Consider the following 24,304-nt stretch of genomic DNA (forward strand, 5'->3'; position numbering starts at 1 on the left):
GGGTCGCGTTTTGCCGCTTCCGCGCATGCGTGTGACGCTCTTTTTTACCATCTGCGCATGCGCGAGCAGCGAAACCCGAAAGTAACACACTCTGTTACTTCCGGGTTGCCGTGGAGCGCAACTCGAACACCCTCAACCCGAAGCACATTCAACTCGAGGTATGACTGTAAAACATTTTAAGTGTGTTTTAAGTGCAATATACAATATTGCCAGATGGCAATGGTGAGCCTTATGGAGAACACAATGCATTTTTCAAAACTCTTTAAAGCAAAGCATATTCAGAACAGTTTTTATATGTGTCTAGATTCTACCCAGAGGTTCAAACAACATGCTAAGCCAAACCGTAGCTTAGCTCAGAGCAGCACATTAGCAGGGTTGGACAAGCAGAAAAAGCCACCACGATGTTCTTCCTGGGAAGCTGCAAGCTTGTGCTTTTGCACTAAGCCATGTTTTGGCTTAATGTTATGTGTGCCCTGGCCTGACCGTTGCCAGGATTAACAGCGCAACCCTACAGCGCGATCCTATATATGTCTACTTAGCAGTAACCCACTAAGTTTAGGACTGCACAGTAAAGAAGAACTTGGGCACTACATAGCTTGGAGCCCAAAGACCAATTTCCATTCACAAACTCAGATGACCAAATCTAGTCCAACACCCTGTGTCCCACAGCGCCAATCAGGTATTTCCGAGAAGCCCCCAAGCAGCACATGAAGGCAACCCTCTTCTCCTGCTGTTGCTCCTCAGGAACTGCCATTCACAATTCTAAACTGCCTCTAAACACGAAGGTTCTATTATTCATCATGCATAACAGCCATTGATACGTTTATGAATTTGCCTAAACCCCTTTTTAAGCCATTCAGCCTTTCATATGGCAGTGAATTCCACAGGCTAGTAAGCACCTCTTTTCGTTTGTTCCAATTTATTGAGAATCAAAACCAACATGCCTAGCAGCCGGCATGCAAATAAATTAATTACAAAATCAGTAATTTAAAAAAGGCAAGAGAAGAAGGGAAGTCATTGATATCTTAAGGATGTAAAAATGAGTACTTTAAATTGTAAAACAGAAAATATAAAAGTGTGTGTGTGTATAAAATAATAATAATAATAATAATAATAATAATAATAATAATAATAATAATAATAATAATAATAAAAAATTAATATGTTCGCGGCACATTGCCATGGAAATGCTGTTTACGCGGTTTTGGGGTACCCCAAACAACTGTTGTACCTTTAACAAAGATGGCCGTCTCGGCTTCGCTTGGGCTTCTCTATGACAAACCGGAAGTGGCTTCGTGGACTCCTTCCTTTTCCCCCCCGGAAGTGATTCAGCTTTCTTTCGCGTCTCCGAGATGGACGTCGGAGAGAGGCAGGAGCCGTCGTAACTTTCGGGAATGGTGAGGCATTTTCGGGGCAACTTTTTCTAAAACCTCGGAGGTGGACCACCGTTAAGCGGGGGAAACATTTCCCACAGTCGGTTAAGGGCGAAAACGGCAGTGCTGAGGGTGGAAAGCGCATGCGCGACAGCGGGCGAGGAGGGAGGGCGGCGGCGCTGCGCAGGCGCGCGACGCCTGCGTTTCTCCCCTCGTGTCGGGTTTGAGCGAGATTCAGGGCGAAACCCCTGCAAGCCTGCGCAGATTGAGTAGCTTCTGCCCGCGCTCCCGCCGATTAGAACCCGCGGTGCCATACGTCCGGAATTTCCCGGACGCACACCCCCCCCCCCCCCGAATCGCTCAGAAACGTCCAAGTTCTTCGAGATTTTGTAAAGCTCAACAACTTTTGTGTCTGGATTTTCACTTTTTGAAATACGGCAACCCCATACTGATTTAATTAACTGTCCATGCCCTTGAGTGGAGCTCTGAATTTTTGTCTCCCTGGCGCAAATTTGTCACACTAGCTGCTTCACCACAGAATAAGAGTTGGAAGGGACCACACGGGTCATCTAGTCCAGTGTTTTTCAACCTTTTTTGGGCAAAGGCACACTTATTTCATGAAAAAAATCACGAGGCACACCACTAGTGTGCCGCGGAACAGTGGTTGAAAAACACTGATCTAGTTCAACCTCCTGCAATGCAGGAATCTTTTGCCCAATGTGGGATTTGAACCCACAACCCTGGGTTTAAGAGCCCTGGCTCAGCTGTCCCAGCTGTAAGCAACACAACCCTGTTAAAACTTAAAAATACGGTTGCCATATTTCAAAAAGTGAAAACCCAGACGGGAAAGTTGTTGAGTGCTTTTTTAAAAAATGGAATTCTTCAAAATTTACATTTCTGGCATGAGCTGCCATTTGTCTGGATTTTCCGGGAGATTTCAGTGGTTTCCGCCTGGACACAGTTTCCGACGACTGTCTATGCCTGGGAAATTCCGGACGTATGGCAGCTCTATAAATGTTTGGGCATGCCGTAAACTGAGTGAATGTGTAGCAACTACCAGTCACTGCAGATATACCCTTTTGGGGGGCAAAGAGTGGGTGGTTGCTGTGCAGCTCCAGACGACCTGGACTGAAACTAGTTCTCTGGTGCTAGTTCAGTTGCAGGCTCAGTTCCCAGTTAAAGGGGTCAGGCAGGGGATGATGTGAAAAGCCACATCGAAAAAAAAGCCCTGCTGGATCAGACCAAAGGCCTCCCTAGTCTCAACCTCTGGTTTGCCCCAACGGCCAGCCTGTTTTTAGAATTCTAGAAGGTGGTGCTGGGAGACGACTGCTCATCCCCACGGCCTTTGCTCTTAGCTATGTGGCTGCTGGATTTTGCACCAGTTGAAGCTTCCAAGTTGTCTTCAAGGGAGCCCCACATAGGTAAAGGTAAAGGGACCCCTGACCATTAGGTCCAGTCGTGACCGACTCTGGGGTTGCGGCGTTCATCTCGCTTTATTGGCCGGCGGAGCCGGCGTACAGCTTCCGGGTCATGTGGCCAGCATGACAAAGCTGCTTCTGGCAAACCAGAGCAGCACACGGAAACGCCGTTTACCTTCCCTCCGGAGCAGTACCTATTTATCTACTTGCAGGGACCGAGCAATGGGAGCTCACCCCGTCGCGGGGATTCGAACCGCCGACCTTCTGATCGGCACGTCCTAGGCTCTGTGTTTTAACCCACAGCGCCACCCATGTCCCTTCAAAGGCAGCCCCATGTAGAGCATGTTGAATAATCATCCTTTTGTGTATCCTGAATGTTCCAGCATTCAGCTTCCTTGGATCGCCCCAAATGTTAGTACTGTGTTAACATTGTGACAATAGATTTGTGGAAGCCATTTCCATGGAAGGTGTTCTCTGTCTAATAATAAAAAGAGTGACTGAGGACATTTCCTTAGAAGCAGGTTTCTCGGGTGCTACATTTCCAGGTAAATGTATTTAGGAATAAAGTGGTACCTCTGGTTAAGAACTTAATTCGTTCTGGAGGTCCATTCTAAACCTGAAACTGTTCTTAACCTGAAGCACCACTTTAGCTAATGGGGCCTCCTGCTGCCGCCGCGCGATTTCTGTTCTCATCCTGAAGCAAAGTTCTTAACCCAAGGTACTATTTCTGGGTTAGCGGAGTCTGTAACCTGAAGCGTCTGTAACCCGAGGTACCACTGTACACAAACAAAGGGTTCTTGTGGAGCACAACCAAACTCCGTTGATTTCTGAATGCCTGGGGCTGCCAGGTTATGGGTGAATCAATCGACAAATCTGTGAATGAGTGCCTAGGGACCTTACTGCTTATCATCTGCAGCATCCAGTATTCGCCGCATGGTTAAAATTAGCCCAGCATGGTATTAAAACAGAGCAGTAGTGCAGCCAGTGATTTTGTTTCTTTTTTTCTGTCGCAGACGTGTTGTATTCCAGACTGATGGCGTCGGGCACAGCCAGCCGCTCTGAAGACGAAGAGTCCCTGGCAGGGCAAAAAAGGAGCTCCTCACAAGTGTCGGGTGCCATTCCAAAACGGCGCAGTTCTTCCAGGTACCATCCTGGGTTGGGGAGGCAACATTGGGCAGTGGTTTTCAACCAGTGTTCCGTGGCACCTTGGGATGCCTTGAGTGATATTCAGGGCAATATTGGCCTTTGTCCCTCCATCCCTCCCTCCCTCTGATGCCCTCTCGTGTCTCTGCCTCCCAAAGGCTTGCACGGCTGTTTGTTGCAGCAGCCCTGGCTACTAGCTCCCTGGGCGAATGGTGCCTCTGGCCAAGGGGTGCTGGTTGCCAGGAGCTGAGGTGGACAGAGTAAGCAAGCAAGTGGGCGAGGAAGCCCAGCCAGCCAGTCCTTGCTGTTGGGAATGGACGGACAAGTGGGAGCCTAGGCATGCTGGCCTTGCGCTTACAGTATGCAAGGCCTGCCTGGGAGCTGAGTGCCCAGCTCCAAAGGGGAGTATTTCCACCATACAGGACTGGCGGTGCCCGCTGCTGCCATTGCTGCCTCCCAATGTAAGGTGCTGGCCTCACATTCATCTTTGGCCAGTCTCCCTCAGGCCGCTAAGGCTGGTGGCATCCTCTTCCCAGGCCCATGGGGCAGCATGAGAAGGCACCTCTCTTTGGGGCGGAGTGGGTGGGTCAGAGATCAGGGACAGCAGCAGCAGCAGCTACCCAGAGGACTTCCAAGGAGAGGGGAGAGGAGAGACGGCTGAGGGCACATTGCACAAGGGGGCATGTTTGAAAAAGGGTGAGAGGCTGCAGCTCTGCAGGCAAGGGGTGACATAACTGGGCTCCTGAGCCCCACAGGGGTGCCGCAGAAAGAATGCAGTTGGTCAAGGGAGCCACGGACTCAAAAAGGTTGAAAACCTCTGAGCTAGGGAAAAGGAGAACACCTGGTGCCTGAGCTTGGAGACTGGAGCAGCTGAATAGAATAGAGATCATTATGGGTTGGCTATGGTTCCCCCCCCCCCCTGAAATCCAGGTGCTAAAGGGTAGATAAATAGTCTGGCTCCTTTTCCCCCTAGGGGTTTCTACTGTTCTGAAGATAACTGGGAAATTCACCTGTGGGGCCACAGCATAAAACCCTAAAAGCTCTTTTAATTAGGAGGAGGAACCTGAAACAATGTGACTACAATCCTACAATACGACTCACATGAAGGGACAACATGGCTCTAAAGAAGCTGTGCATTTTACCCTATTCCTTAAGTTAAGCAGCTTCTCCTGGCCCTGTATCTGTGGGTTTTTTTAAATAGTTCTTTTTATTAAAGTATTTTCATAGTTAACAAGGGTACATACAATGTCTTTGTTCTCAATTCATCGAGTCCTTTCTACAGGTCAGTTATGTTTGGTGTGAGACTCTGCTGTTATAGACATTGTGAGGTTGCGGTGGTGGTGAGAAAGAAGTGGACATGAGATTTTTCTTGCTTTTGCTTAGTGCATGTGCAGAGTTTTTTGTCTCAGCATTGTGATGATAGGTTCTTTTACCTGTTTGTTTGATTTTGTTGGCAGCGTGGGAGCTTGGAGAGCCCGTAGCATGATTGGGTGCATTTAGTTGCTTGCAGTGAGTTTTCTTTGTGTAGGAGGGGGTTGTTGCGTCAAGTTAGCTATATCAATTTGTATTCTATAGGGGGCGCTATGTTGTTTTGTTGAGATGTGTATGTGATAAAGGGGTGAAGCGATCCTCTTTTGCTGGTCCCCGTGTTAGTTTCAGTTTGTTGGTTAGGTTTTCTAGTCTGGCCCCGTGTCTGTTGAGGGATGGCTTCTGAAGTGGAGAGCCTTTTCTAGTCGTGGACAGTTTAGAACCCTGACTTCCAAATCACACAGGGAGTTTCCACAGGTGGAAAAGATTCTGTCCTCCACTCTGTAAGTTATGCCTCAACATACGAGAAGCTAGGAGGAGCGGTGCTGCCTGCAGCCCCTTTGTATTTATCTTATTTGCAAAGGGCTCATATAAATACAGTCATACCTTGGGTTACAGACGCTTCAGGTTCTGTTTTTTCAGGTTATAGACTGCCGAAACCCGGAAGTACTGGAATGGGTGACTTCCGGGTTTCGGCGGTTGCGCATGCGCAGAAGCACTAAATCGCGCTTTGCGCAGCAGCACCAAATCGCAACCCACGCGTGTGCAGTCGCAACACTGCGGGTTGCGAACGTGCATCCAGCACGGATCACGTTCGCAACCCGAGCGTCCACTGTAACTGCAAGTGTGGTCCTGGTGGGTTCAGAACCAAATATGCCCCATTCAGAGTTGTAACCTGGCACCTTATTCATTTCCCCTTACGGTCCAGGCTTTGACCATTTTTGTTTGATTTCTTTGCTCCGTGCTGCAAGGCCCATTTCCACCTGGCCTAGGAGCTGGGGCCCAGACTCGCCTCGAACAGCTAAAAAAGGCTCCTGGGAGGCCGGAGGGACATTGCTGGAACAACTCTTGGCTAAAATGTGTTATAACGTTTTAAATAGTTCTAATTTTTGTTCCTATGTTTTGTTTTTGTTGGGTTGGGGTTGGTTAAATGTTTACATGGGGTTGATGGCTATTTGAATTTGGGTATAACTGTAAACTTTATTATTATTACTAGCATTCTTATTATTACTATTACAATTAGTATTATTAGTTCCTACTGATTTATTGGTTTATAGTCTGTATAAGATATTCTGCTTTTTTATATTTGATGTTTGATTAGGTTTTTATATATGTTGTAAGCCGCCCAGAGTGGCTGGGGAAATCCAGCCAGATGGGCGGGATATAAATGTTGTTGTTGCTGTTCTTCTTCTTCCTCTTCACTGGACTTGTAAACAAATTCCTTTAAGTGGGGAAACCCCCCAGTCATTCTGAATCCCTTTGTGGACTTCAGCCTTCAGGAAGTTCCATTGACAACCCATATTCATATTGTTTGTAGCAGTGCTGATGAGGCCACTGGTGGAGGTAACTTGCTGCAATATAATACAGAATTTCCTCATTCTAGGTTCATCAAGCGGAAGAAGTTTGATGATGAACTGGTAGAGAGCAGCCTTGCCAAATCATCCAGCCGTGCTAAGGGCCCCAGTGGGGTGGAGCCAGGGCGCTGCTCTGGCAGTGAACCCTCTTCCAGTGAGAAGAAGAAGGTGAGTTGGGTGACATATACCGTATTTTTCGCTCTATAGGACGCACCGGACAATAGGACGCACCTTGTTTTAGAAGGGGGAAAACAAGGGGAAAAAATTCTCCCCCTCTCTGCCCAGCACCCCTTCAACGAAGCGGCAGGAGGCGCTGCGCAGAGAGGGGGAGAATTTTCCCCCTCTTGTTTTCCCCCTCTAAAACAAGGTGCCGTTTAAGGTGCGTTCAGTCGCCTTCAGGCGGCTACCTTGGAAGCCTGGAGAGCGAGAGGGGTGGGTGTGCACTGACCCCTCTCGCTCTCCAGGCTTCAGGTTCCTTTCGACCTGCTCTTTGGGGCTGGCAGGGGGAAGCCCACCACCAGCCCCAAAGAACAGGTCAGGGAGCAGCGGAGAGGCGCAGCGGAGAGGCTCCTGCCATAGCCCCCCGCGTGCTCTCCAGGCTGCTGGAGAGGCTCCTGCCGTAGTCGCGCGTCACCTCTCCAGCTGGGAGAGGGTCGCGGGGGGCTGCTTTAGCTGCACGCGCGCTCTCCCTGCCGGAGGGGTGGTGTGCGGCTAAAGAGACTTCTGCCATAGTCGCGCGCCACCTCTCCAGCTGGGAGAGCGCGCGCGCGCGGCTAAAGCAGCCCCCCGCGACCCTCTCCCAGCTGGAGAGGTGACGCGCGACTACGGCAGGAGCCTCTTTAGCCCCGTGCTCGCTCTCCCGGCTGGAGAGGTGGCGCGCAGCGGAGAGGCTCCTGCCATAGCCCCCCCCCCCCCGCGCACTCTCCAGGCTGGAGAGGTGACACGCAGCTAGAGAGGCTCCTGCCATAGTCGCGCGTCACCTCTCCAGCCGGGAGAGGGTCGTGGGGGGCTGCTTTAGCCGTGCGCGCGCTCTCCCAGCTGGAGAGGTGACGCGCGGCTATAGAGGCTCCTGCCAAAACCGCCCGTCACCTCTCCAGCCGGGAGAGGGTCTCGGGGGGCTTGTTTAGCTAAAGAAGTGGTGTGTGGCTAAAGAGGCTCCTGCCATAGCCGCGCTCCACCTCTCCAGCCGGGAGAGGGTCACGGGGCTATGGCTTCTTCGCTCCATAGGACGCACACACATTTCCCCTTCATTCCCCTATAGAGCGAAAAATACGGTACCGCCCTCGTTAAGAGCCACCATAGCAGATCTGTGGCCACATTATTCAAATTTGATGCTTTTGAAATCCTTGCAAACATTTTCATCTCAGTGCTGTCCAGTGCTCTTGCGAGTGCCCCCCACCTTGTGATGCAATTTGTCAGTGGCCACGGCTCTCTGCTACATTTTGGCTTCATTGTGTTGCTGTGCCTGTTGTAGTCTGTATGCCAACCTCTGCTTCCGCAGGTGTCCAAATCTGTCTCTGCACCTGTCACTCCAAGCCCAGCTCCAAACCCCAGCCTCACCAAGCGGATGAAGAAGAGCAAGCAGCCCTTGCAGGTCAACAAGGATTTGGGCCGCTGGAAACCCACTGATGATTTGTTGCTGATCAACGCTGTGCTTCAGGTAGCAGAACAGGGTTAAGACATATAGATAGATGCAGATCTAGGGATGCCAGGCGTTCTTAAAATCAAGATCCACAGTGGATCAGGAACAGTATTTGATTTCAAGAAACTCGTAGTGACTGAAGTGAGGCTCCCAGGCAGTCTTCCATGTGCAGATGTTAAAATAATGACATATGTAATGCCCTGAGCCCATTCTCTGTTGCCATATTGGCCTGGGTATGTTCCTGGGGCCTTGCGTTCCCACATTTTCTGGTGAGCTGCTGCCAGGTTGTGTAGACAGTACGTGAGCTAGATGGACCATATAAGGCAGCTTCATATATATATCAGCCTTTCTCAACCTGTGGGTCCCCAGATGTTGGACTACAACTCCCATCACCCCTAGCTAGCAAGGCCAGAGCTCAGGGATGATGGGAGTTGTAGTCCAACAACATCTGGGGACCCACAGGTTGAGAACCGCTGATATATATTCTCATGTGTTCTAATTCCATGCATTTTCAACATTGCTCAGTAATTACCTTTTTATTTATTAATTAAATTTATATACTGCCCTTTTAAATCTCCATCTTACCCAAAAGGGTTCCTAATGACTCATCCCTCTAGGGCAGTCATGGTCAAACTCGGCCCTCCAGCTGTTTTGGGACTACAATTCCCATCATCCCTGACCCCTGGTCCTGTTAACTAGGGATGATGGGAGTTGTAGTCCAAAAACAGATGGAGGGCCAAGTTTGGCCATCACTGCTCTAGGGAATAGACAGGGTGAAACAGAACAATCGAGTGCCTTGTAACCCTCGACAGCCTCACCCCTGCCCATTTTAAATTTATCCTAGTGATTTGAAATGTCTTAACTTGTAATGCCAATAAAGGTATTTGTATTGTGCTGCCCTATACCTGGAGGTCTCAGGGCGGTTCACAGAAAAGATCACAATACATAAAAACAAAATAAGAACAATAACCCTCTTACTTCGTCGTCCAGTGTGTTCTGTTTGAGCACAAAGCAGTTGAAGCCAATGGGGTTCCTTGGGTTCCTTTCTGTCTTTTTCAAAATAGTCTGCTTGCCCTAGGCTGGAGCATGGTTGTCCATGGAGATTTGGGCATCTCTGTGTGAGCGACTGTGATTCGTATGGTCAGGCTTCACAGACATCTGTTACATACAAGGAAGAGCCATTACAGTCATACCTCGGGTTACAGACGTTTCGGGTTGCTTACCGTGCCAAACCCAGAAGTACCGGAACGGTTACTTCCGGGTTTTGGCGCATGTGCAGAAGCGCTAAATCGCGCTTTGTGCATGCGCAGAAGCGCTAAATCACAACCCGCGGGTTGCAAACACTGCAGGTTGCGAACATGCCTCCCGCACGGATCACGTTCACAACCCAAGCGTCCACTGTATTCCCAAGAGTAATTTCTCTTTCTCTTCCTCTCCGAAGACCAATGACTTGACCTCTGTGCACCTGGGAGTGAAGTTCAGCTGCCGCTTTAATCTGCGGGAGATCCAGGAGAGGTGGTACGCTCTGCTGTATGACCCCGTGATTTCCAAGTAAGTTTTCTCCTCTGCACAGAGTCATGTTTCTGAGAGTGGGAGGTACGGGGATTGATCCTATTAAAAGGGTGTCTTGTCTCCCAAGAACAAAGTGCTTCCTTTTCTGTCTGGCATCTATGGACCATCCAGGACTAGATCAGCTTGTGATGGGAGGGAAGACAATCCGTTATACCGGTGGAGGAACATGGTTTTCTCCTAGCTCCGAAAGTTTTCATAAACGCTCTTACTTGGAAGTAAATTCTTTTGAAATGAGTGGGACTTGCCTTTGAAGTTTGTTTTTGGAATGGAAGCCTCTGTGTATGGGCAAGGAAGTTCCTTTACTGTCCTTTCCTCTCCGTTCTGCAGCCCTACAGAGTAGGAGGAAGGATGCGATATTCTCAATTTAGTCCCCTTTAAAAATAAAGTCAGGCTTCTTGACGAGATGGCACTGAAAGATGGAATCGCAGCACTGTTTGTTTCCAAACAGCTGCTGAGAGCAGAGCTGGTTTCACTGGGAAGCGTTTGTTCCCTGCTTCCTCAGTGCCTGAAAGTGAATTGCCTCTTTGGCATATCCAAACCTCACCTAAGAAGGCAATTTTGCTTGTGTTTCTGGGGTTAAGGCATTTATGAGGCTTATTGGAAGTTTGAAGAGTGTTTACCCCTAATAAAAGTGGGTTTTGATTGCACAAATGAGACTCCCTATGGGTCCATCTTGGCATTTGTGAGGATAGAAAACCAACTACACACCCCTGTTTATGTTTTCCTTTTCTTTTTTAAGTTCTATATTTTCTTGGGTGAATGCTACTGGTTGCTGTTTGGTGTGGGGCGACTGGTCCCTTTTTATTCTCTTTTCCCCTTCCTCCACCAGGCTGTCTTGCCAGGCCATGCGGCAGCTGCATCCGGAAGCCATAGCCTCTATGCAGAGTAAAGTGCTCTTCAGCAAAGCAGAGGAGCAGCTGCTAAGCAAAGTGGGATCGGTAAGCATCAAGAACGGCTACTTAGCTGCAGCCCTGGTTACCTTAGAGCAGGGGTCAGCAAACATTCAGCAGGGGGCCGGTCCACTGTCCCTCAGACCTTGTGGGGGGCTGGACTATATTTGGGGGGAGGAAAGAACGAATTCCTATGCCCCACAAATAACCCAGAGATGCATTTTAATTAAAATCACACATTCTACTGGACTGTCCGCAGGCCGGATTGAGAAGGCGTTTGGGCCGGATCCAGCCCCCGGACCTTAGTTTGCCTACCCATGCTTTAGAGCAGCAGTTCTCAACTTGTGGGTCCCCAGATGTTGTTGTACTACAACTCCCATCATCCCTGAGCTCTGGCCTTGCTAGCTAGGGGTGATGGGAGTTGTAGTTCAGCAACATCTGGGGACCCACAGGTTGAGAAAGGCTGCCTTAGAGGAAAGGAAGGCAGGGTTCAGAGTAGCTCCTTTTCTCCCTGATGATTTTTGGTAGAGTTTTGCCGTACCCTGTATAGCAAGTGGCTTGCTTGATATAACAGCCACCCTGGCATTTACAAACCTTTTCTTCTTTATGTGTGTAAATATTTGTGTGTGAGAGAGATTGTAATATCTTGTATACTAATAGCACACTCCATTTCTAAGTGTTGTCTTTATGTACCCAAAATGACACCACTTCCTCATGAAAGAGGGTTGTCAGCAGGTTTGGGGGAAACCCTAAGGTTTGCAGAAATGGTCATAATCATTAGAAAAATGAGCCTGAAGAGAGGGAGATAACCAGAAACGAGGGCGCAGAATGCCCTGTCTCTGTAACTGGGGTGGGGGATGCTGCAAAAAGACCAAGGGACGAAGGATAATGGAACAGAGTTTCTCAAAGGGCATTCACTGGCTAAGCTGGAAGCCCAAACAGAAACATTCCACGCAGCAACAATTTCTTGAAGGCCTCCCTTGTATAATTTTGAGATGATTGAATGGCTACACAAAGTTTGCGGCCTGTAAATTTCATTCTCGTCTTTCTAGAAAACTTGACAGTTCTTTCGCCCCCCCCCCTAATTTTTATTAGATTTTCTGTTTTACAATTTTAAAGTACTCATTTTTACATCCTTAAAATATCAGTGACTTCCTTTCTTCTCTTTCTATGGTTCATTTTACATATCATAAATCCCTGCATATTTTACAAACACTATACCATTCAGGATTCCATTATTACATCCATCAAAACTTATTTACACTGTTGAATTTATCTTAATGCTGCCAGCATTTTCAGCTGTACACAGTTATTTCCCATATATTCAATAAACGTTTTCCAATCTTCTCTAAACGTATGTTCTTCTTGTTCTCTATGTTAAGTCTGCAAGCTGTGCGTATTCTTGACAGTTGACTTTTAACTTGATGGGCTTAACTAGAGTTAAAGTCTCTATTCGTGGAAAATAAATGTGAGAAAGCAGCCTTTGGCGGAGGTTCTTTTCTTCCTGCTTGAGCCTCCTTTCTCTTATTCCTAGACCAGCCAACCCACCCTGGACACCTTCCAGGACCTCCTGCACAAACACCCCGAGGTTTTCTACCCTTCCCGCACTGCCAAGGTCCTACAGACGCATTGGCAACTCATGAAGCAGTACTACCTCTTGGATGATCAAACAGGTATGGCCAGCTAATCTGTTGCCAGGTAAAGTTTGGAACCTGCGGCTTGTGCCACGATTCTGAACCGTCCTTTGCCCTCTCTGGTCTCTTCCAGTGCAGCCACTGCCCAAAGGAGACCAGGTGCTCAACTTCTCCGATGCCGAAGACATGATAGATGACAGCAAACTAAAGTAAGTGAAAGGGATGTGGCTAAGGCCAGCTGCATTCCCTCTGTTCATTAGAAACACTCTGCCATCTGTATTCCTGTATTCCCATGTGGAACGCCCTCCCTTCAGATGTGAAGGAAATAAGCAGCTATCTGCTTTTTAAAAGACATCTGAAGGCAGCCCTGTTTAGGGAAGTTTTTAATATTTAATGCTCTATTGTTTTTTATACTTGATTGGAAGCCGCCCAGAGTGGCTGGGGAAACTCAGCCAGATGGGCGGGGTATAAATAACATATTATTATTATTATTATTATTATTATTATTATTATTATGTGAAAGGGGTGCGGCTAAGGCCAGTTGCGTTCCCTCTGTTCATTAGAAACGCTCTGCCATCAGTATTCCTGGCCTACGCTTGTCTGGCTTAGTGGCTGGAGAACCTTAGGTTCCAGCCTGGACATATGTTAGCCTAAGGGTTAGTTAAACTCACATCCAGTCCACGCTTGAATAGGAATCTATCTTCATTTTTTTATTTACAACGTGAATGCAATTTGAATAGCGGCAGCTAGACTGGTGACTGGGAGCAGCCACTGAGACCATATAACACCGGTCCTGAAAGACCTACATTGGCTCCCAGTACATTTCCGAGCACAATTCAAAGTGTTGGTGTTGACCTTTAAAGCCCTAAACGGCCTCGGCCCAGTATACCTGAAGGAGCGTCTCCACCCCCATCGTTCAGCCCGGACACTGAGGTCCAGCACCGAGGGCCTTCTGGTGGTTCCCTCACTGTGAGAAGTGAGGTTACAGGGAACCAGGCAGAGGGCCTTCTCAGTAGTGGCACCCTCCCTGTGGAACGCCCTTCTTTCAGATGGCAAGGAAATAAACAACTATCTGACTTTTAGAATCTGAATCTGAAGAAGTGTGCATGCACATGAAAGCTTATACCCAGAACAAAGTTAGTTGGTCTCTAAGGTGCTACTGGACAATTTTTAAAAAATATATTTTGAATTTTAGAAGACATCTGAAGGTAGTCCTGTATCAGGAAGTTTTTAATGTGTGATGTTTTATTGTGTTTTTAATATTCTGTTGGACGCCGCCCAGAGTGGCTGGGGAAACCCAGCCAGATGGGCAGGGTATAAATTAAAAATTATTATTATAGCAAACAACTTGTAAATGCAGATGATCAGATAGGAGGTGGTTGGATCTACCTGAGGTTAAATTGCCGGCCCTTGAGGCTGCAACACAAAGTGACCAAGAAGGCGGCCATAGAGAGGGGTTTTCCCCCTAAACAAGTTGGTCTAAACCGGATTAGGTAGATGTTCAATGTGGGAGCAATTAATTGATGCATTCTAACTGATCCTAAGGCTTGATCAGATCAACACTGGGAAAACCAAAGCATTTCTAGATAGGGAGACTAGGGGGCAGCATAACATATAATACGGTGCCCAGTTGGCACACATCATCCTTAAAGCTTAAAATCCGAGACAAGTCGCTGCTGCTGTCATTGTCCAGATGAGGACACAGTGTGACTTAATGCCTGAGGCCACCTGTTTGAGAGAGCAGATGTGGGGCCTTTCAGACCTAGGGTAATACTAGTTAATGAGTGGAGTCCATGGTGAGTTTTGTTTCTCCTCATTTTTCATCTAGCAGTCTGGCTCCTGCTGTGCTGCAGTTTTTAGCATTACAGTGGTGCCCCGCAAGACGAATGCCTCGCAAGACGAAAAACTCGCTAGACGAAAGGGTTTTTCGGTTTTGCGTTGCTTCACCAGACGAATTTCCCTATGGGCTTGCTTCGTAAGATGAAAACGTCTTGCGCTTTTTTTAAAAAGCCGCTTGAAGAGGCGTAGTTGCGACGGACCGTGCTTCGCAAGACGAAAAACATCGCAAGACGAAAAGACTCGCGGAACGAATTATTTTCGTCTTGCGAGGCACCACTGTACTGTGCTTCTCTCAACATGCACATGGTAGAGCCCTAATCCAGCCAACACAGGCTAGTGTTTTTTGAGAATATATATATATTTTATCTGTGGCCCAGGCACTGGAGTTGAGTGATCAGTTAACAATTCAAGATCTAACATCTCTCTCCCTCTCCCTCCCTCCTCTCTTCTTTAGGGATGTCCGAGACGAGGTGTTGGAGCATGGTGAGTTGTGTGCTGTTTGTTTCAAGAGGTGGAGCAAAAATAACGCTCTTCAAATGACTCCGTCTCCATAAAACTCTCTGTGACTCTGGATGGTGTATCCCTGTGAGCCAGCTCTTGGAGGAAACTGAAAAAAACTCCGATCTGTAAATTCGGAATCACTTTTAAAATGGGTTAGAATCCCTGTTGGGCAGCTATGGGCAGGTAGCAGGACTGAGCCTCACATATTCTATATGTAAGGAAACCGCCCCTTCATTGTGGAGGCCAGCTCTCTCAACATGGATTGGGTGCTTGCAGAGAGAGGAGCTAAGCTTTCTCCTCGCCCCGCCTCCTCAGTCTTGCCTTAATGGTTGCAGGCTGGATCTACACTTGTGGTTTATAACGGTAAAAATGTGTTAAAAACGCCAGAGGGCGCTGCAGAGCAGCGAGCCACCAGCAAAGGGAAACTGCATTAAGCATTATAGAATGTTAAATCTGAAAACGTTTAGAAGAACAATGTAGGTCCAACCCTAGACGGAAGCGAGCTTTACCTGCAGTGGAATAATTTATCCAGCCCCAAGACCACTTCTCTCTCTTTCTCTCTCCTGGTTTTTCATGATTATTTATTTGAAGTTACCTTCCTTTTGTTTTCCTTTCAAAAATCTGTTCCTCATGCTTGTGGCCTTTCTCCACGCAGAACTGACAGTGGCAGACCGGAGACAGAAGCGTGAAATCCGGCAACTGGAGCAAGAGCTCCACAAGTGGCAGGTGCTGGTGGACAGCATAACAGGTGAGAGAAGAGGCACACCATGTCTCTTCTCGCGGGCGAGAAACCCATCTCCTAGTGTTGCAGCACTTGTTCCCCTGGGACTTCCAGCTAACATTAGGCAAGCGCGTTTGTTTATTGCTTTTGACGTCTGCTAAGACGTCTGCTAAGAGCAGCTTCATGTTCCTATGTGCATTTGTTTTTGTTAAAGCTTTTTTGCCTCCATTTTCATAGTTTTATTTATATACTGCTTTACTCTAAGAAACCTCAACACAGTTTACAATGTTGTATTCTATAATAATAATAATATTGCCTACTGTTTTTAAAGGGACTGGGGGTTAAACCACTGAGCCTCTTGGGCTTGCCGATCAGAAGTTCGAATCCCCACGACGGGGTTAGCTCCCGTTGCTCGGTCCCTGCTCCTTCCAACCTAGCAGTTCAAAAGCACGTCAAAGTGCAAGTAGATAAATAGGTACCGCTCCGGCGGGAAGGTAAATGGCATTTCCGTGCGCTGCTCTGGTTCACCAGAAGCGGCTTAGTCACGCTGGCTCCTTCGGCCAGTAAAGCGAGATGAGTGCTGCAACCCCAGAGTTGGCCATGACTGGACCCAATGGTCAGGGGTCTCTTTACCTTTACCTTTTACTGTTTTTAAAGTCTGCTGTTACTGCTGTTTTTGAGTGAATACTTCATAGAGGTTGATTTTTTTATTCAGTAATATATAAATTTTCATTGAATAAACATGGAACGCCCTCCCATCAGATGTCAAGGAAATCAACTTCTATCTGACTTTTAGAAGACGTCTGAAAGCAGCCCTGTACAGGGAGGTTTTTTTAGTGTTTGATATTTCATATTTTGTTGGAAGCTGTCCAGAGTGGCTGGCAAATAAACAACAACAATAACAACAATAACTACTAGTACTATTAAATAAAGGGCTCCTTTGGTGAGAGCAACTGAGTAAGAGTCCTGGAGACACAACCCACCTTTCCTTGCCCAGTATGCTTTGGTTACCATGGCCTTCAAATGGCCATGTCTGTCTAATCCTTCTTTTTCTTTCTCCCAGGAATGAGTTCCCCTGATTTTGATAACCAAACATTGGCTGTGCTGCGTGGAAGAATGGTGCGTTATCTCATGCGCTCCCGGGAGGTGAGTCCAGTCTGTCGTTTGGCTTAGATTGAGACAGTGCAGAGCTTTTTCAAGGTAGGATTGCATCAGAGAGAGCAAGTTGCATATAGTTCTGTCAGTAACAGAGCCAACATTAACAGAACAGAACATCAGTGTCTGACACTTATTTTAAAACGTGGGTGCGTGGCACTGTGGTCTAAACCACCGAGCCTCTTGGGCTTGCCGATCGGAAGGTTGGGGGTTCGAATCCCTGCGACAGAGTGAGCTCCTATTGCTCTGTCTGCCAACTTAGCAGTTTGAAAGCACGCCAGCGCAAGTAGATAAATAGGTACCGCTGCGGTGGGAAGGTAAATGGTGTTTCTGTGCGCTCTGGTTTGTGTCACGGTTTTACGTTGCGCCAGAAGCAGTTTAGTCATGCTGGCCACATGACCTGGAAAGCTGTCTGTGGACAAACGCTGGCTCCCTCGGCCTGAAAATGAGATGAGCGCCACAACCCCATAGTCACCTTTGTCTGGACTTAACCGTCCAGGGGTCCTTTACCTTTTACCAATATATATAAATTTGTAGCCTCTACAGAATTCTCAACTATATTTCTAAGCCAAAAATAACAGTTGTAGGGGTGTTTGTGTGTGTATTTACATTCAAGAGTTGGAGAACTCCTTTTCACAAGTAAGTATCTTCAGTATGATTCTGCTTCTAAGGAGCTCCATTTTCCTCTTCTGCTATGGTGCAACTTTATCTGAAATGTGGAATCTGGAATCAGCCTCCCAAGAGATTTCAGGCTTTTGCTAACAGCAGCTTCAATATCCATGTCAGAATGCAATGCGCAAATTCAGCTGGAAAACGCAGTGAGCCAGAATCAGTTAATGAAGCCCACACAGGAACTTCGGCTAGCTCAATGGGGCTTCCACTGCTCACCCCTAAATTGGTTCTGAGGGGGTCAGGAGAACCCCCATAACAGCACGCAAAGGGAGGAGAGAGGGGGGTTGATCTGTTTGGCAAGGAAGGTAAAATGCTTGCGCTGATGGAACGATTGCCATAGCCGTGTTGATTTGGCTAATTAATTTTGATGGCTGTGGATTGCAATTTCCTTGGAGCAAAATGCTGGTCCCCTTGACACACGGTGAACATTTCTGTTTGTTTCCTCTTCCAGATCACACTTGGCAGAGCCACCAAAGACAATCAGATTGATGTGGATCTAGCGCTCGAGGGGCCAGCCTGGAAAATATCCCGCAAGCAAGGTGCTTGAGATTGGGTTACTGCCTTTGAGTTGCTCGGGGAGAAGGACTTTGTAGGACAAGGGGTGTGAAACTGTGGTAGGATGGAAAGGGAAGGCAGCCCTTTGAATGCCTGCGTATGGCTGATAAGTTACGCCTCCTTGTTTAATTTCTCTCCGTGGTTCCTGATGTGAATGCCATGTGATATCAAGGTGCCTTTGGGCTTTTTGCTGTGTCAGAAATTGCAGGTGAGGCAGTTGCTGTTCCTTGCCCTAAATCAGGAATTGGTAACTGAAGGCCACATGAGGACTTCCAAGACATTAGATGGAAATCTGTAGAATTTTTAACTATACCTGAAGGAGCGTCTCCACCCCCATCGTTCAGCCTGGGCACTGAGGTCTAGCTCCGAGGGCCTTCTGGCGGTTCCCTCACTGCAAGATGTGAGGTTGCATGGAACCAGGCAGAGGGCCTGCTCGGTAGTGCCGCCCACCCTGTGGAATGCCCTCCCATCAGATGTCAAGGAAGTAAACAACTACAGTCATACCTTAGGTTACAGATGCTCCAGGTTGCGCGTTTTCGGGTTGCGCACTGCACCGAACGGGTTACTTCCGGGTTTCGGCGCATGCGCAAAAACACCAAATGGCAACTCGCATGTGCGCAGACGCGGCGCTGCGGGTTGCGAACGTGCCTCCCGCACAGATCACGTTCACAACCCAAGTGTCCACTGTATCCGACTTATAGAAGACACCTGAAGGCATCCCTGTTTAGGGAAGTTTTTAATGTTTGATGTTTTCTTGTGTTTTTAATATTCTGTTGGGAGCCACACAGAGTGGCTGGGGAAACCCAGCCAGATGGGTGGGGTATAAATTATTATTCTAGCAAACAACTTGTAAATGCAAATGATCAGGTAGAAGGGGGTTGGATCTGCCTGAGATTAAATTGCTGGCCCTTGAGGCTGCAACACAAAGTGAATAATAATAATATAATATAATTAATATAATATAATATAATATAATATAATATAATATAATATAATATAATATAATATAATATAATATAATATAATTAATATAATATTTGTGTTTAAAAAGGCACAATTAGGAAAGTCCAAATTCAGTGACATTTCCCAGTTTGCACATTTTAAAATAGCCTTGGAAAAATTGACCTGAGCTGCGCACTTTTGAGAGCCAAAATTTCCAATAAGGATATTGCAGATTCAGGGTCTCTAACCTGCTACAAAACACACCGTTTCAATTACCCTCGACTTACGAGGCATTCTCTGCAAGCAGTTGTGGCCAGTTTTCTTCCTTCTGCTTGGAAAGTCTAACTTCTCATCTCTCCATGCGCACACACAGGTGTCATCAAACTGAAGAACAATGGCGACTTTTTCCTGGCAAACGAAGGCCGGCGGCCCATTTATGTGGATGGGCGCCCGGTGCTTTGTGGCAGCAAATGGAAGCTCAGCAACAACTCAGTGGTGGAGGTGAGCTGTTGGAGGTGGGCAGGGCTGCTTTGTGGTGGAAGGTTTCACAGTCTTCTTGGTTGATGGTTCCATAACAAGATGGTGCCAGTATCCAGAGCAGCTGAGCCCGGCCCTAAATCCATGGGATGCTAGACTCCCTTGCCTGTTGTGAATTTTGATTCTGCACAGAACCAGCAAACATAATAAATAAAAAGTGCTGGGGTGTAGTTTCTTCAGCTGCTGTCCGCCAAGAGCCTGGTGCTAGCTGGAAGGTAGACAACTTCCTTGAGGTTGGTTTATTACCTGTCCAGAGAGCCTCCGGTTTGGGAAGACATCGTTTCTTGCAGCAGCCAATTTGGCCTCTCAGTGAGGTGGGCTAGGCTATAAAACACAGCTTTCCAAAGTGTGTGTTGTGGCACATTAGCGTGTCGGCTGCTAGAAAAACTGAATTCCTTGTGTCGTGAAATGATGCACGTCTAAAAAGTGTATCACCAACACGACAAGTTTTGAAAGCTCTGCTGTAAAAGATGCAGCGCTTTCACTTCTTCCCTTCCGCCCCACCCCACCCCACCCAGACTGACAGCCTTTCTCTTTCTCCCTAGATCGCAAGCTTGCGCTTTGTCTTCCTCATCAACCAAGACCTGATTGCGCTTATTAAGGCAGAGGCTGCCAAAATTGCCCAGCCCTGAGGCTTGGATCAAGCCCAAGGCTCCACTGGACCTGTGTGTGGCTGCCCACCCCCTGCCCCGGACTCTTTTTGCCAGCAGGGACCACCATGCTTAATGATGAAGATGCAGCTATATAGAGCCTGCCCTGCCTTAGGCTAGGACTGAAACTTCTTGGGGGCCTTTTCCTTTGCGGCTGAGGAGGAGGACGAGCTCTGCTTCATCAGTCAGCGGATCTATGTAAAAGAAAGGTATGAGCCAGGCCTTAGACCAGCACCTTGTTTGGGTGTTCTTGGCAGTGTGGGGCATTTGCTGGTGAGGGTTGTGCGGCTGTTGCGCTGGATACTTTGGGACGGAGTGACGAAAACCACCATGGAGGATTAAGGGCCGGGGAGTAAGTGTCAAAACAAGCTAATAAATAGTTGCAAATCTCACTACTCTGTGTTGTGCTGGTGGCCTGCTTCTTTGTACACAACCATCTTTTCAGCTCTTGCCAAATAGATTCTCACATTTGGGGTGGAGGGAGGAACATGTTTTGAAGCAGTCATGCAATGATTGAGGTCTGTCAGTTGATACTATGCTCTCTTTACATTATTCTGCAGCAGTAGTGATTCATGTTTTGCCTTGCCTGTCTCTCTCTGCAGCGTAGTCTAGAGTTTAATTTTCACAAAGTTATTAAAGGAAGAGTGGAATAGCTGGTTTGCCTAACTATGTTTGGTCACATAAGATTCTGAAGGGTACTGTGACAATTGTCAAGAATGATTTCTGTTTAAAAAGCAGTGGCGAAATCAGATCACGCCTAGTGTTTATAATGCAGGCTATAATTTTGCCACCTGCTGCTTTTACTGAAGTTTCCAGTGTGGTGTTTAGAGTTGGCTTTGGTCATGAGAGGAAACCCAGAGTTGTATTCTCTGATGCTGCCAATCTTTTGGCAAACATTCTTTAGGTATCAGTTGTGCTAATTATGTTTTGTTATTCTGTGTAGCTTCTGTAGACAGAATCAGGGGCTCCTCTTGATGTGTGTAAGATGTGGTTCTTTCAGTATTGTAGAAGAGTTGGTTTATGGTGTGAATGTCTTTTGAACTATGAGGGTTTAATATTAGACCTGGGCGGTGTTCAGGTTTTCAGCACTGCAATCTGGTGATAACACTGCAATGAGGCAGTTTCACCCTGGTACCAGGAATGATGAAGATTGCTCCCAATGCTAGGGGCAGAGAGAGTTTTTCTCCCCAACAGGCTGAGTGAACAGGCTGCCTGATCCAGGTTTCTTGCTGGAGCTGCTCAGCTGTGGGGTGCAAAGGCTCCTGCCCTCAGCTGAGTGAGCCCCGATGCCTCTCTGGCTCGTGTGCAAAGAATGCATCGTGGCTCACTCAGCTGGGGAGTGGGAACAGTTTAATGCAGCCCCCACTCTGGCTCGTATGTTGGGGGGGGGGGGTTCTTTAAACTGCTCCACTGAGGAGCATGTGGCTTCCTATGCCTCTGTGGAGCAGTTCAAAGACGACAAGGGAGGAACAAGCTGTATCGGCCTTAGCGACGCAGCCAGCTCCTCCTCTTGTGGTATGATGGGCAGAGCACAATGGCAGCTTGACCCGACAGTATTCATTATTTTATTACAGTCGTACCTTGGGAGTCGAATGGAATCCGTTCCAGAAGTCAGGGCGGCTTCTGATTGGCTGTTGGAAGCTCCTGCAGCCAATCGGAAGCCCTGTCAGGCGTTCGGATTCCAAGGAACGTTCGCAAACCAGAACACTCACTTCCAGGTTTGCGGCGTTTGGGAGCCAAATCGTCCAAATAGCAAGGCGTTCGGGATCCAAGGTACAACTGTATACCCCACCCACCTGACTCGGTTTCCCAAGCCACTCTGGGCGGATTGCAGTATATCGCTGGTGGAACTGCTGCTGCTACCAGTGGCCTGATGTTGAAAGCAGCAATGGTGGCAGAGAGACACGGGAGCGGCGTTGGTTTCACCCACAATATACTGCTGGGTGAAGCTGCCGTTGCGCTCTGCCCCTGGGTGATGTATCAATACATCGGCCAGGCCTAGTTAACATGCCACTTGTTCACTTTATCACCCCCCATTCACCCCTCCCTTGGTGTTGAGGACAATAAACCCCAAGCTAGAGTAATTAGCTAGTAAACCATGAGGTCAGAGTCCAAAACGTACTTTTATTTTATAAAACGAGTGCCCGCTTTAGCCCAGCCCGAGTGCTGCAGATGGCTAGGAAAGTCCTCTGCCCTCCCACCAGAGGAACAGCATGCACAGTGGGATTCACAGCCTTATCTCCCCCACCATCCCATGGCTAACAATCAAAAGTGCCAGAAGAAAGAAGAGAAGCTAAAACTGGGGTGGCTGTGTACATACACATATAACATGTGTATTTGTACATACACACACACATATATATAGAGTTGCATATTTCAAGCATCTGAGTTTGAAATGGATGTATTTTCCCGATCCAGGCAGGATAGGTCCAGCTTCTGGGTCTTGCTTTTGCTCCAGCCTGCTGCAGAGTATTCATAAGCTTGCGTTCCAGTTCTTTCTTCCCGTCCCTGTGTTGACAGCTGCTGCAGCCCTCTCTTGAAATGCCATATGGGGGCTTTTCGGCTCCTCTCCCCCCCCCCCAAGCAAGTTAGCACCCAGTATTGCAAGACATTCCCCCCCCCCAATGTTTCCAAAAGCAGACTCACAGGCCTGTGCCTTCCTCCTCCGGCCAGCAGGGGGCGCCGCACACAGACCCATCATCCCCAGTACCAATCAGCACCATCTCAAGGCTTGAGGAATCGCAGGCTTGAGTCCTGGAAGTTTTGGTTTCCGTGAGGCCCGTAGGGTCTGTGGGGGAGCAAGCTCGGGAAAGGGAGCTCTCTCTTTGGAGCTGGCTTGGCAGCTGTGCGTTGCTTCCCTGGTCCTTGGATCCGTGCCCCGCCGGCGAAATGGGCACCGTCTCGGAGTCCTTGCCTGGCCCCCGTGCCCAGTACATGCCGGGCCAGGGCGAGCTCTGTCCGGCCGGCGGTGCCCACATCCACTGTACCCTGCCACAGGCACCGTTGGGACAGGGGGCGGGTGGGACGCTGTGGGGGCAGAAGGCAGGCGGGAGTCCTGTGTCTACTCGGAGCGGACTTAGCAGAGGCGTGGCAGGAGTAGCATCTGCATGAGGAAAGGGCATGTAGGCGGAAGGGTCGGCCCGCGAGTGCGTCGGCGTCTGGGAGAGAAGGAAGAGTTGCACGGCCTGGCGAAGGGAGTGCAGACCTTCGCGCATTTGCTGAACCTGCCCAGAGAGCTCGGCCACCTGGGAAGCGAGACAAGGAGAAACTGGGTGAGTATTAGCAGCCTCTGTTTGCTTATACTCTTCTCTTGGGCGCAATAGCAACCTGGAAGTGGGGTAGGGCTTGGGCCATACAGTCGTACCTCGGAAGTCGAACGGAAGCTCCTGCAGCCAATCGGAAGCCCCGTCAGACATTCGGGTTCCAAAGAACATTCGCAAACCGGAACACTCACGTCCGGGTTCGCTGTGTTCGGAAGCCAGGGTATGACTGTATCTGGTTTTCAACATTGTGATACATCAGCAGCTAAATGCTGTGATACATTCCAGACATTGTGATATATTGGTGTATCTTGGCTGCTTCTTCCTCCCCACCTTAGGGAGGAAGCGCCCATATCTCTCCAGTGCCCATACCTCTCCTAGCGGGTGCAGAGTTTCCTAACTCCTGATTCCAGGAGGAAATACATAGCCCACCCTCCTGCCTGAAGGCAGCCACTGTGCCAAGTGCACAGAGCCTGCCCATTTTCCCATGGGCGGGCCACCTCTTTCTCCCAGGAGGCCTGCCCATGTGAAGGCAAATGAGGCAATTGTGCCAGCTGGAGGAGGGGGGCTTGAACAGCTGATAAGCAAGCTTGCTTAAACTGCCCCGCTTCTCAGATGATCAAGCCCCCACCTCGCAGGTTAAACTGCTCCACTGAGAGAAGCGCTTTGACGAAGCTGCCTGCCAGCTGCTTCTGAGTCTCTCTGGCACCAGAGGAGCATCTGCTGTTTCACCCGTGATATAGTACTGGGCAATAGATCCGAACTTAAGAATGGAAAGCGTAATGCTGGTGGTCAACAAAAGGTTTAAAGACTCTCTCAAGGCAAATTTTTAAAAATGTAGTACAGTGGTACCTCGGGTTACAGACACTTCAGGTTCACACTCCACTAACCCAGAAATAGTACCTTGGGTTAAGAACT

The 24,304-nt window shown here is 48.3% G+C and overlaps 2 protein-coding genes across 2 annotated transcripts in view; one reads left to right on the top strand and one right to left on the bottom strand.

The window, feature by feature from the left end:
* The first annotated feature begins 1,251 nt into the window (after nucleotides 1-1,251).
* MCRS1 (microspherule protein 1) lies at nucleotides 1,252-20,518 on the top strand. Its single transcript, XM_082212682.1, has 14 exons — nucleotides 1,252-1,397; nucleotides 3,805-3,934; nucleotides 6,846-6,984; nucleotides 8,318-8,476; nucleotides 9,900-10,009; nucleotides 10,860-10,968; nucleotides 12,455-12,593; nucleotides 12,688-12,763; nucleotides 14,848-14,876; nucleotides 15,550-15,642; nucleotides 16,679-16,761; nucleotides 17,894-17,981; nucleotides 19,313-19,440; nucleotides 20,022-20,518. The coding sequence occupies exons 2-14, from the start codon at nucleotides 3,825-3,827 to the stop codon at nucleotides 20,106-20,108; spliced, it is 1,350 nt and encodes a 449-aa protein (XP_082068808.1). The 5' UTR covers nucleotides 1,252-1,397; nucleotides 3,805-3,824; the 3' UTR covers nucleotides 20,109-20,518.
* A 1,954-nt stretch (nucleotides 20,519-22,472) lies between these two features.
* Nucleotides 22,473-24,304, bottom strand: part of KCNH3 (potassium voltage-gated channel subfamily H member 3) — a 67,474-nt gene continuing 65,642 nt past the window's right edge. Inside the window, exon 15 of the mRNA XM_082212417.1 lies at nucleotides 22,473-23,371. Coding sequence (XP_082068543.1) covers nucleotides 22,769-23,371 — 603 coding nt within the window. The 3' untranslated portion in view covers nucleotides 22,473-22,768. The remainder of the gene's footprint in view (nucleotides 23,372-24,304) is intronic.

The sequence above is a fragment of the Podarcis vaucheri genome, assembly GCF_965113315.1.
Source record: "Podarcis vaucheri genome assembly, chromosome: 2".
NCBI classification, from domain to species: Eukaryota; Metazoa; Chordata; class Lepidosauria; order Squamata; family Lacertidae; genus Podarcis; species Podarcis vaucheri.

Coding starts and splice junctions, on each gene's coding strand:
- MCRS1 (XM_082212682.1), top strand. CDS start 3,825: ATGGCGTCGGGCACAGCCAGCCGCTCTGAAGACGAAGAGTCCCTGGCA. Junction 10,969..12,454: donor TGCTAAGCAAAGTGGGATCG/GTAAGCATCAAG, acceptor TCTTATTCCTAG/ACCAGCCAACCCACCCTGGA. Junction 14,877..15,549: donor AGACGAGGTGTTGGAGCATG/GTGAGTTGTGTG, acceptor TTCTCCACGCAG/AACTGACAGTGGCAGACCGG.